At 39.8% G+C, this 11,869-nt stretch overlaps 1 protein-coding gene across 4 annotated transcripts; it reads right to left on the bottom strand.

Annotated features, from left to right (window-relative positions):
- Window positions 1–636: 636 nt before the first annotated feature.
- On the bottom strand, window positions 637–10,705 carry LOC102299117 (tumor protein p53-inducible nuclear protein 2). 4 transcript variants are annotated; one of them, XM_005940240.2, is made up of 5 exons: window positions 10,411–10,704; window positions 5,658–6,008; window positions 4,774–4,950; window positions 4,377–4,533; window positions 637–4,282 (listed from the first exon to the last, which is right to left on the bottom strand). In XM_005940240.2, exons 2-5 carry the CDS (start codon window positions 5,779–5,781, stop codon window positions 4,018–4,020), a joined length of 723 nt encoding a protein of 240 aa, XP_005940302.1. In that variant the 5' UTR covers window positions 5,782–6,008; window positions 10,411–10,704; the 3' UTR covers window positions 637–4,017. The 4 variants fall into 4 exon arrangements, with proteins under 4 accessions (XP_005940302.1, XP_005940300.1, XP_005940301.1 ...); XM_005940238.2 differs by having other exon boundaries at window positions 4,377–4,950; window positions 10,411–10,705; XM_005940239.2 differs by having other exon boundaries at window positions 4,377–4,947; window positions 10,411–10,705.
- Window positions 10,706–11,869: the final 1,164 nt, after the last annotated feature.

The following is an 11,869-nucleotide window of genomic DNA, read 5'->3' as shown; positions in this document are numbered from 1 at the left end:
CCACCCAGTTTCAGTCCACAGACAGTACTCTCTTTAACCACACCTGTCTATTCGCTTGTTCCCTTTTTGCAAACAGTTACATCTGCCTACAAAAAAACCTACTTTCATCAGCAGTTAAGACACTTAAAGAACTGCCTATATTCAAATAGGTGTACTAAAAGGTACTTGCTACTTGGTAGCCAGGTCTGAGCAAACTAATGCAAAACAAACACTGTGTTTTTGGTGGGCAGAGAGGAAAACATCATCAATGCCACCAATGAAATTTTCATGTCTAGCTTGCAAATAGAAATTTGATAAAATGTGTATGGTTTTATATTGTTAATAGCAAGCACATGCCAAATATATCCCCTGCTCTCTCTCCAAACAAATACAATGTGTCTCGCTTTGGGGGTCCTTAGGGACTGAGTAAAGCGCTATACAAATGCAGGCCATTTACCATATATAGTTTAATATTCACAATTATTGCGCTTTCAACCAGGTGCTTATGCATTATTTCTAAATGTTAGGCTATGAAATAATAACACTGAGTGTTATAATAATAAGTACTACGGCCTTTTTAAGCTTTCCTATATAAGACCGCATTCCAACACCTCTTTTTGCGGTCCCACATGAAAATAATGACACGAGATTCAGGTGTTAACCTGAGCATTTATTGTTGTTATTGTCGTGGGGGGTATTTTTGGCGGGTACCTGTGTTTTCTGAATGGATGTTGGACAACCCATCCGTTGATTTTTGCATAGGTCTTGCCTGTCAGTGGACAACTGTCCGCTTTGGGTGTGGAAAAAAAAATCAGTACATCACAAAAACCATGCAGAAATAGTGAAAGGCACAATCACCATAGATATCAGATACATCAAATTTTATATGTCTATATCTTTCATTTTCATGGAGGGGAGGGAGGGTGTACTAACTGAGATGTAACATGGGGGGGAAACCCCAAGTGTTTTGAAGCTGCCGTCATATTAGGGCACGACGTAAAACATGTGAAACTCCCCAGACATTCAACGCTTTCATTTAAAATATTATATTGTCGAACAACTCTTCTAATAACTATATGGGAAAATACAAGCATGTTCTATTGTATTTTTATAGTACATTTCTTTTTTTTTAAATATATAAACTATATGTCTACTGCCTCATTTTGTCACTATCCACATCCCACATCTGCTATAGGCTCAACACAGTGGGTGCCCACTCCCTCCCCTGCAAGTTTTGAATGACCTTGCCTCCTAAAACCACACATTGCAATAATCACACACAACATACCTAAACATGTTTCCTTTTTACATTTCATTGCTGATAAAGGACAGAAAATAAAAGTAAATGAAATTTGCAGCATCAGAGGTATCTGCGGCGATTTGGCATGCACCCATAATCCACCTGTGATTTCTCATCATTAACCTGTTTTTACTGTTTTCCCCTCAAACAAGATGCTTCCTCTGAGGCACAGTGAGAATAGTAAAAGCCCCTTGGAGAGAGTGTGAAAGCCTAAACAGAGATATCTTGATGTGTATGTGTGCAGGCTCATCACCTCAGATACACCCGCTGCACTTGAGAGACTGACAGGATACATTATAGCCACCCTTAAAGCAGAAACATTTGTAATTTAATAAAATTAAGTAATTTGTAGGATTATTGACAGAAAAAAAGGTTTAGCATGTGACTCAAGAACCACACAGGACATCTATTTTCTCGATGTATCTCAGATTGTCCTTTTAACACTTCAGTACGGTCATAAGACTGGACCCTCAACAGCATTTACACAGCAGTTGGTGCTGTGTCAAGTGGGCCCTCTGGAGGGCAGTGTTTGCCTATGGCACGTCAACTCTGAGCCTATATCTTTTTTTCTTTTTTAAATGGTGCATCTCAACAAGGTGACACTGAAAATGGAGCAATGACACCACTTGTGGCCCTCCTGGTTTAAAAAGCGAGCACAGAGATGCGGCAGAGACTGGATTCTCATCAGTCCCGTTGGACACGAGTCCTGAGAGGCTATGACATCTAGCAAAGCATTATAAATTGTTCTGTAATATTTACAAGAAGAAAAAGATGACAGATATTTGTGTCTTTTTCGTAGGATTCAACGTATCGGGACACCTCACACACAGTCCGGGTCAAAATGAAAAGAAGAAAAAAATAATCACAAAAGGAAAAAACAAAACAAAACAAGCACACGGCACACCGCTAAAACTTTTTGACTCACAAAATGTATGACAGTGCAAACGTACATCCATTTCTCAAATAATTTACAAACATCAGTATACACTTCAGCACCATTGTTTACTATTGTTGTTGAATACATATCAGTAAGCTAGATTTTTAAGTGGACACTGTTAGAGCTGCATGTGCTAATATGAAATATGAGAACCATGAAGGAGATATCAGCAATGCGCTGCGCGTCCATGAGGAAGATGATATTTGTTGAAAGTGTTGAATCTGGGGTGAAGATGCTTGTGTTAGGCTTTTTTAAAAACAAAACAAAAAGTCCCGTGAAGACAGTGCTTTTATCCATAAAAGGGACAGACGTAAAAATGCTCTCTGTGTTGGTGTTCACATGGATAACATAAGATCACAGCACACACTGTGTAAAAGAATGACTGATGTGTGTGCTGGGCACATTGCTTTAGTTTACAGAGGACACAAATAATGATAATCGTGCTGTTTTATGATCTGCGGGGGGAGAAACGATTATAATGTGTTGACTTTAAAAAGCCCAAATGTCTACTTTCTGTTTATCTGGCAGGGAACAGTTTAGATTTTCTCTCCGGTTGGAATCATGCAAACAGAAACAGTCCAATAAAATTACTGTTTACGAAACAAAGTAAGCAGAAAAACACATGACAAAACAAAATAATGAGTTACCACCGATACCGCTCTGCACTTACTATGACCTGCCATACCCTGTAACCCAAAGGCTAGCCTTGGATATTTCCACTGCATTTATAATCCTCATCTTTAATGACTATAGAAGTGCCAACGACAACTATTTGAATATGCAAAAGCAGCAGCTGTACTCTAAAAGCTCTCCAATAAAATGTGATGTTACATTTTAAGGACTCAGGCTGCTCAGAGGGTTACGTTACACTTTCCTGTGAACCTTTCTCGTTAAACCACCTCAGTCTTCATTCAGTTATGTTCCAATTCATCATGTCTTTTTGCTTTACTCTTTAATCTGTTTTGCTCTCGCCATCATCAACTTGCTGTTATCCTTCACAAAGTAAGAAGAGAGAAAATCTCACAACATTTGGTTTCCTCTGATGAAATCGGTTGCTTCATGTTTCCTGGGCTTTGTCGTGTACTTTGCTCATTAGCGCACCAAATTGGAGAGAAACAAATGTCTAGTGAATTTCCTCTCCCCCTCGTCACACACGGTATATCCTTCCACCTCTTCTGAACTATTAAAAAAAAATCATATTTTGATTGAATCCTTTTATCTCTTTAACATAAAGCTTTGAAGACATGATGACTTGTTTTTGGTGTTATAAAGACAAAATCTGTCTTGCATTGTTTCCACCGGAAAAGTCAGAAAACTGTTATTCTAGCCAGAGAAAAATAAACTTCAATTTGAATTTATTGTCTCCAAAATAATTAAATACATTTAACGGAGGTGCATTAGCTGAATTAATCTCTCTAAAATAAAATGCACTGCGGAGGAATGAACTTGGGGAGGCAAGATTGGACAGAAACTTTATAGAAATCAAGTTTTTCGTGCTTTTCAAGCATTATTATTACTACGAATAGCTTCTTTTAAGATTTTAAAGACTTTTTTTGTGGTTTGGATACTGCGTCGGACAATAAGTAGTAAAAAGGTCAACAATATCTACTCAGAGGGTTCGGTTTCATAACACCAGAATGGGAATTGAGCTACCAGGTGAAGTCAGATCATGTCTAAACAACAAAACACTACTGTTATCTTAAGTGCAACGGAAATTAAAAATGCTGTGGTTGACTGCGTTTATTCATGTGTGACTACTAATGCCCTCAGAGTAAACAATGCCCCATGTGCGCTGGGGAGTTTAGTGGCAGAAGTTACGCTTGCTGGGCTGGTGAAGGAAGGTGTTTCTGGTGTGGGCTGCGTGGCGAGGGATCTGCTCCCTGGTGCGGTTTTGGCGTTGGATGCGGTTGCGCCCCAGATGGCGGCGTTCCACTCGGGCTTTGCTACGCTGGACCCTGGCCACTTGGGTGACCTTGGCCAGAGCACCGGCCTGGGCAGCTGCTCCACGGCTCACCCTGGTGGGCATAGTGCCGTGAGTGGCAGGGACCGAAGCTGGTTCAGCCGCTCTGATGGAAAAGAGAGAAAAGATAACATAGTCATGCTGATGCTGGGGAAAAAAGTGGATAAAGGGCAGGTATATTTTTAGCCAATCGCTCTCACCTCACGCTGCCCCCTAGGCTAACCATGCTTTCCTCTGCCACTGCAGACAGGTTGCTGTTGGACACCATGGACAGGTTGCTCGGGGAGACGTACACAGACATGCTGGGGTGCTCTATGAGCAGGTCTTCCATCGGGCTGGCCTCTGCAGTGGCTCCCTCTGCAGTGAAACAGGGGGGAGGGGTGACAAACCAGCTCTCATCCATGCAGCCTCTCTCTGAGCCTGCCCTACTGCTACACCCACTGCCCCCACACTCACTCCCAGAGCCTGGGGACATTGACGGCGTGGAGGAGGGCGTGGACAGTCTGACCCGTCTTGGCAGGGTCACGGGTGTAGTAGCACCCATGTCTGATGGGCTGGGGCTGGGACAGGACACAGGGTCTACTAATGCTACTGCACCTTGTGGCCGGCCTTTATGTGTCCTACGACGCTTGTGAGGGGGGTGGGGGACAGGGGCCGGGCATTCAGTCCTTGTACGTGCGTCTTGACGATTTGACAAGTTATTCTCTGGGAATGATTGTGCGATCAGTGGGATTCCTGACTCATCATCAACCTGCATCATGCAGTCAGACTCTTCTGAGCACATGGCAGCGATGAGATGGTTCAGATGAGAGGGGGGTCAGGGTGGGGGAAGATGTTGCACAAGTTATGCAAATGTGGCAGATTTTTCAAAAAGCCATGCAGGTCAAAGAAGGGATCACATACGCACGCACACACATACCAGTGTGAGGAATGTAAGGGTATTTAAAAAAATTGGAGGAAAGGAAGAGGGGGGAGGAGGGGTAAGGAAACATAAAAGAGTCACATCATTAGTTGTGTTGACCCTCTAAAGCTGTGATTATGTCATTGACATAATTTCTGCCTTGACTCTGCTGAGAGGTACTTTTATGTTATGTTGTTTGCTTGGCTTCTTCTGAGCAGGCATTAAAGCACATTCTCATACTTTAAAATTGTCTTTGTCATGATCAAGATCATAAACAAAGTGGAAGGAGATGCATGTTCACAGGTAGCTATGTGTTTCCGCCATTTGACGGACAACACAACCTTTGGCATGGCAGCCATATGGATGAGCGGCAGTGTAGCTGAGCCACGCCCTTATCATAATACTTCACCCCATCTCATCATCCCACTGTTGTTATCACTACACTTCATATATTAGTCAGTATCATAAACATGCACAGCAGCACACAAAGCATAATTTGACTATTTCCTCACTTTTGATGTAGCTTTTAAAATAACCATCCCTTCAACACAAGCCCAGCACAATGCTCTCTCTGACTCACCAGGCAGATTGACAATCATCCATCCCTCTTCGTCGGCCTCAGTCACACATGGGTTGGTTCCCTTCAGCTCAGCTGCCACCTCTTCCACCTCCCCAAACAGCAGGTTGCTAAGACGCTGAAACATTGCTGCGCGTATTGTCAAGTGTTGACGACTCTGGTGCTTTTGTTGTGGTGCACAAAGAAAAAGCTGTAGCTGCCTTTTTGAATTTCTTGTCGGTTGCTATTTTACGCTGTTTTTTGATTATTTTTTTCCCCAACTTGAAGCCTCTTGCTGGACCTTGTTTTGACAAACAGGTGTGGACAGGCTTCTGTAGTGCAAATATAAGGTTTCACTTGGTTTGGAGCAAAGGCCTGAGGGAGAGGGAGAGAGGAAAAAGGGGATAATTAGTTGCAATGAAAAGATGAAACATACATTAGATAAAGAGAGTAAGAAACAAAAGAGGTCAGGATTATTTAAAAATGCAATGCAGTCATTGTTTTTAGCCTGAACTCAAACCTTAGTGGCATTAAAAGTGTTGCTCTTTTTTTAAAAAATTACTATTATTATTTTGAACATTAACGTGTTAATTAGAAGAGGTGGGAATCTTATAATGAGTTTATAAAACAACAGGGCTTTTTTGAAAAAACAAACAAACTTCAACACCACTCACTTTAAACACTTTATATTTTAACACTTTTGAAAGGTCACAGAAAACTGAAAAAAAAAATGTTTTGACCACTTGGGGGCTGCACATCAACACTGTGCCTGTCATTCATTTGGCATCTTACTTCTGGCTGCTGTGTTTTTGGTTGCCATGCACCCCTGAGGGAATATTTGGCCTTAGCAGCTAAACATCTCCTCATATTTGCAAGATAGTTGCTAATTTTGCCTGCCTGTCCAGGTAAATGTGTTAATGAATGCTTTTTTTTTTTTTAACAGTTACTGCAGTAATAGTAGATGAAACTAAACAAAAGGACAAATACTTGAAAGATGCTGAAATATTTTTTAGAACTGAGAACGATCGAATAATAATTACAGGTTTGTTACTACAAGCAATCTCGTGCAGTGATTTCCAAAATGTGGGTCGGGCCCCCCTAGTGGACTGTGAAGGTACTGCGAAGTTACATAAGAAACAGGAGTTAATGAGTTAATCAGCAAGCCAGTGTGTAATAACTACACTGCCCTCCCCTATTAGGTCAAGAAAACCAATCAACTCTCAGTTTCTAGACAGATGGGCAGAGCACAGAAGAAGAAGATTTTGGTATTCATCTAATACCAAGTAAATATAGGGCCAGTATTACTGATACCAGTACCAATACTGATACTTTTAACCTATAAAGGCAGCTTATGTAGGGGAGAGCAGTGTGTCATGGTTTGTGAGTTGAATCAACATTCATTTGCATTTCTGTGCAAATTTGAATGAAGACTTTTCATTGTAATTTATTGTGGTTGTGATTAATTATTAGCTAATAAAACAAAACACACCTTTCAGCTTTTCGTGTATTTAGAAATTATTAATTTTGAAATAATTAATTATTTAACAGAATTAAGAAGGCAACATAGTGAAACAAAGTATCTGTCCAGTGTTGGTATCCACCTCTAGAAAAAGGTAGGCAAAACTAAAAAAGGTATATTTACAAAGAGCCACACTCTTACAAAACCAAGTAATGTGTGTGCACACATGTGAAAGATGCAAAGAAAACCAGAAACATTGTGACAGCAGGTGCTGAGGCCAAAGGACGAGGATGTGAACTACACGTGAACACACTGGTGTAATGTTAACCTGAAGTTTAGCTTATGTGACAACGCTCTGCATGTTCGAAGGTTGAGTTTTATTTAAACTGAGTATATAGGGCAAAGAGACCCAAGAGATCACAGAGTTCAACACGCTCTGCAACTGTCTGACACAGTTATTTTTGTTTGTGAATTCAAGGTTAGTGTTTATTTACTAAAGGAGAGGTTCGATATAAGGCCATAACCTATTTAAGTAATCATCACATTCAACCAGAGTCTCATTTGCCCCAGAAATCTCATTGACTATAATGTAAAGTGTATGAAGCTGAACTTTCTCACTAAATAAATGAGAAGGTTAGTAAAGATAAGGTGAAAGACAAGGATTTATAGAGCAAAGAGTCATGGGAGCAGATATGCATGGATGCATGATGGGTTTCTGTCCTTATTTGGAGAATCACCATGATAACGGAGCAAAAAAGGGAAGACACATCCTAATTGCAGTCATACAGAGCATGCTTGTGGGATTGCTGATGTCAGGTGCTTGAAGTGATACGATAAGATATGAGATAAATCAAGTGAAGCAGTAACTGGTGCAAAAAGAAAAAAAGCTAAACCTTATAAGCCCTTTCTTTAAATGATGAAAGCAATTTAACTTGTTATATATATATAATTAAGTTACTGTCATACACTCATTCTTTTTTAAATGTATTCAGTTAAGTTATTGTCTTGTGTTGTGTTGTCTTATTTGTGTTGTGTTTTGTTGTGAATAGTGCCGATGCAGGACAGTTTCCAATGTTGTTGTACTATTGTACTAGGTATGACTGTGCAATGACAATAAAGACTTATCTTTCTTATCTCTTATCTCTTAACTAAAAAAAGATCTGGGTTGCATGACCTGTTTTTTAGATCTTGTGAGAAAAAAAAACATTCAGTCACTAAACAATGACTATGAAATGTTTTTGAGGAACTGTCTTTGAGCTGATGCGCTGCAGTGCATACCTCAGCACAAAGATTAATGCATTCCTTGACTAATAAAGCATTAAGTCATGGGACTATGACAAGTAAATTCTGATAAACAACGTTTGTCAGGCCTTAGTGCTGCTTTGCATAAGGTGGAGAGGAGATCCGCACAATAAACACCCAACATGGACTCGTAAGAAGCACTTCCCTGACCATTTTGTTAGCTTGCCAACTGAGAGCTACTGATTGGCCTTATAGGTACTGACACTGCCAAAAGGCCCCAAAGAAACAATGATAGCTAATGACCAGATGATGTATGTTTTGTGGAAACCTTGTCAAATCCACCCATTAACACAATGACAAAGATTCATGATGCTGACTGTCTTGTAAAAAAGCAGAAAGATATGCGTTATCTGAAAGTTAAAAGCAATAAAAGTGACTCTCACTCATTACATTTTCCCTTTCTTTTTCTTTATTATCACTGCTTGTAGCTGAGCATATGTACAGTACAGTAGGAAATAAGAGCTGATTGAATATTTCTTGTGAGGTAAATAATATTTTCATAACACATTTTGTTTTTTCTATTTTAGGATACCTTATCTGGCCAGGGACAGCAGGTGACATTTGGCCCTCTAGGGTAACTGTAGCCCATTTATAGTTTATATGATCACTGATGCTGTTAGATAATAAGGAGACCTTACAGGTCAAAAGGAACAAATACATACATACAACAGCACATATATATATATATATATATATATATATATCCAGATATATACATATATATATATATATATATATATATATATATGTATATATATATATATATATGTATATATATATATATATATATATATATATATATATATATATATATATATATATATATATATATATATATATATATATATATATATATATATTTAATATGTTCCGGATGTATAGGCAGCTCTATTGACTGAGGTTTTTTATTTTATTTATTTCATAAGAGGAGTGGGCGGGGCTCCCGAGAAGTAAAAACAAGCTGCGTCTGACGTCACGCCACTGACACTGACGGAGAGGCTCCAGCCTATTTTGCGACCGGAGGAAAAAAGAAAATCGGTCAGAATAACAAACAAGGGAAAAATATCGAGATTTTCTGATCGCGTGTTTGCAGTCGACATAGTTTTCGTGTTTGATCTGCATTTTGCAACACGGTACCGAAAAACCATCCGTGTGAGAGCGGCTGCTGTTGTCGACGGCTGTCGTCTGGACTTGAAACGCTTATGAAAAAAATATGCAGCGGTGTTTACGTTTCCAACACAAAGAATAGGCTCTTCATGTAAAATAAAACATCGACCTCGATGCCAGAGCATCGACGAGCCCAGAGAAGACGCGACTTTCTGCGCAGGGTATCCAGGTTAAACATGAATTATCCGTATAAGCTCTGGCTACAGCTGAGGGGTCAAAGCAATGACAGTTGTGGCTCAGCAACACTGCACGAAAGACAGGAGAAAAGAGGCTCCTGAATACACAGCGGGTCGGTTATTTGACAGAGCAGCTCAGGTTAGGCCTAGTGTATTTTTAGTGGAAATCAAAACCTAAAAAAGGTCGACCTGCAACAAATACATCAACATCCGCCATCGACTCCACACCAGCATTTGGTGCAGTTTGCAAAACAACGACTGCTGGCGTCCTATAGGATTAATCTATATGCAGGCTGGTGTCATTTCTGCAGATGCAGGACGTCGAATCGACCCAACTAAGGCTGTTTATTTGGGCCTATAACATACTGCTTCCCCATCTATTCATGTCCTATTAACAGGTCATTTCATAGTATAAGAAAAAACACACACTCAAAGGCAGGCCAAGACAAAGGGATGCAATTCAATAATAAGAATCCTTATGATTTCACGACAGCTGATATGTAATGGGTATTTTTTTTATGAATAACCTTAAAAGGAAAGCAGTAGGTTCAATTGCAAAGATGTAGATTAGTCTGATGCCTCTTTAAAAGCACAGTTAGACACAAAACACACCGAGCGTTTAATCTGGAAAAAGAAATAGAGATAAAAAAATACAGAAAATGAAATAGCTTACCTGCCCTTGCAGTGTTATTCAAGTTGTAAACGAGATCTCACACACAGTAGAAACGACAACTCTTAAAGCATAGCTTTAGATAGCCTTTATGTGAGGTAGTTAGAACACCATTATATAAAAATAAAAGGCTTTCTTCTTAGAAGAAGGGCTTCGTGTAAAAATGTTTACACGGACGTTTTCAGATCATAACATCTGCAGCTTTCCCCTCCTTTCCTCTAGTTTTTACGCTGCAGATTTTCCTGTTTATTGCTGCCTCCAGCTGATCCTCGGATCAGAATGTAGAGCGTACAAAACAGCTGATTGTGAGATCACTCAGAGCCACGCCCATCACCCCGCCCACGCCAAAGAAAGCGGCCAATCAGAATATTACACCCGATGCAAGCCGGTCTACTTGGTGACAGGGTGGGGGCTGGGCAAGATGAGCCGTCAACCTGCACCCAGATGGAAAGGGTGACTTCACTGGGAATCTGAACTCTAATCAGCTTCCACGAACAGCATCCGTGGTTTTTGAAAGCTGGGCTGGGGGGAGGTAAACTGACTCTGGGTCTGTTTTCACACGTCTTTAATATAGGACTAGGAAAAAGTAGGATGTCGAAATGAAAGTATTTAAACTATCAAGAGAATGAGAAAGAGGAATCTGATGCAACAAACCGGTTATGTCACCATCTGAATGGAATTTGAACCACAGACACAACATGTTTGCAATAACTTTGTGTGATCCAGTTTTAGTGAGGCCTTTGCAGTTAATTTTTAACATATTAGGGGCCCAAATGTGATATGAGGTGAAATCCTATAAACAAGATATTTAAAATATGAAACAGTATCATTTCCGGTGTAGTTTTTACTTCTACTCATATGCTGGATGCTGGACAACACTGACAACAGCAATCTCATTTGCATGTTTTTCCCTGAGGGTGACTTATTTACTAAAACCTCAAATATTCAAATCATTTAATAGCCGCAGTTTACATCATGTTAATTTTTTCTTGTCAGGTGATGCTGGTGGTTTTACTTTACATTTCAATAGTAAATAAACCTCATTCTCTTCCCCTTCAGCTTTTTTTTTTTTCATTCCACTGGTGGGGACGACTTTTGCTTTTCAGCCTATATCGGCCAATCATATTTGCTATTTTGAATGCAGCTTTTGTGTAACCAATGGGATTTTTAGATGTTTGAAATACCCCTTGTGGTCACTTTTGTACCCAGCAGTTTGTAAAGCAATGAGATTATCCACTGCTCTTTGTGTTAGCACATTGTGACTGTTCCCATTACTGTGTGTGTTTTATACATGTGTGTTTCTTTAGGTGCTGTGTTTTTTATAAAATACATATTGTATAATGATTAATAGAAATGGTTCTTGTTGGCAACACGCATGTTTATGTCTCCATGGGTGTGTACCTGCATGCTTCTCAGTCAGCATTCAGGGTGAAACATACCTCTGTTCTTCTAGCTGAAACTC

The sequence above is a fragment of the Haplochromis burtoni genome, unplaced genomic scaffold, assembly GCF_018398535.1.
Source record: "Haplochromis burtoni strain Fernald_Lab_line unplaced genomic scaffold, NCSU_Asbu1 Contig_287, whole genome shotgun sequence".
NCBI classification, from domain to species: Eukaryota; Metazoa; Chordata; class Actinopteri; order Cichliformes; family Cichlidae; genus Haplochromis; species Haplochromis burtoni.
The sequence above is the reverse complement of the archived record's forward strand: the minus strand, read 5'-3'. Positions and strand labels throughout refer to the sequence as shown.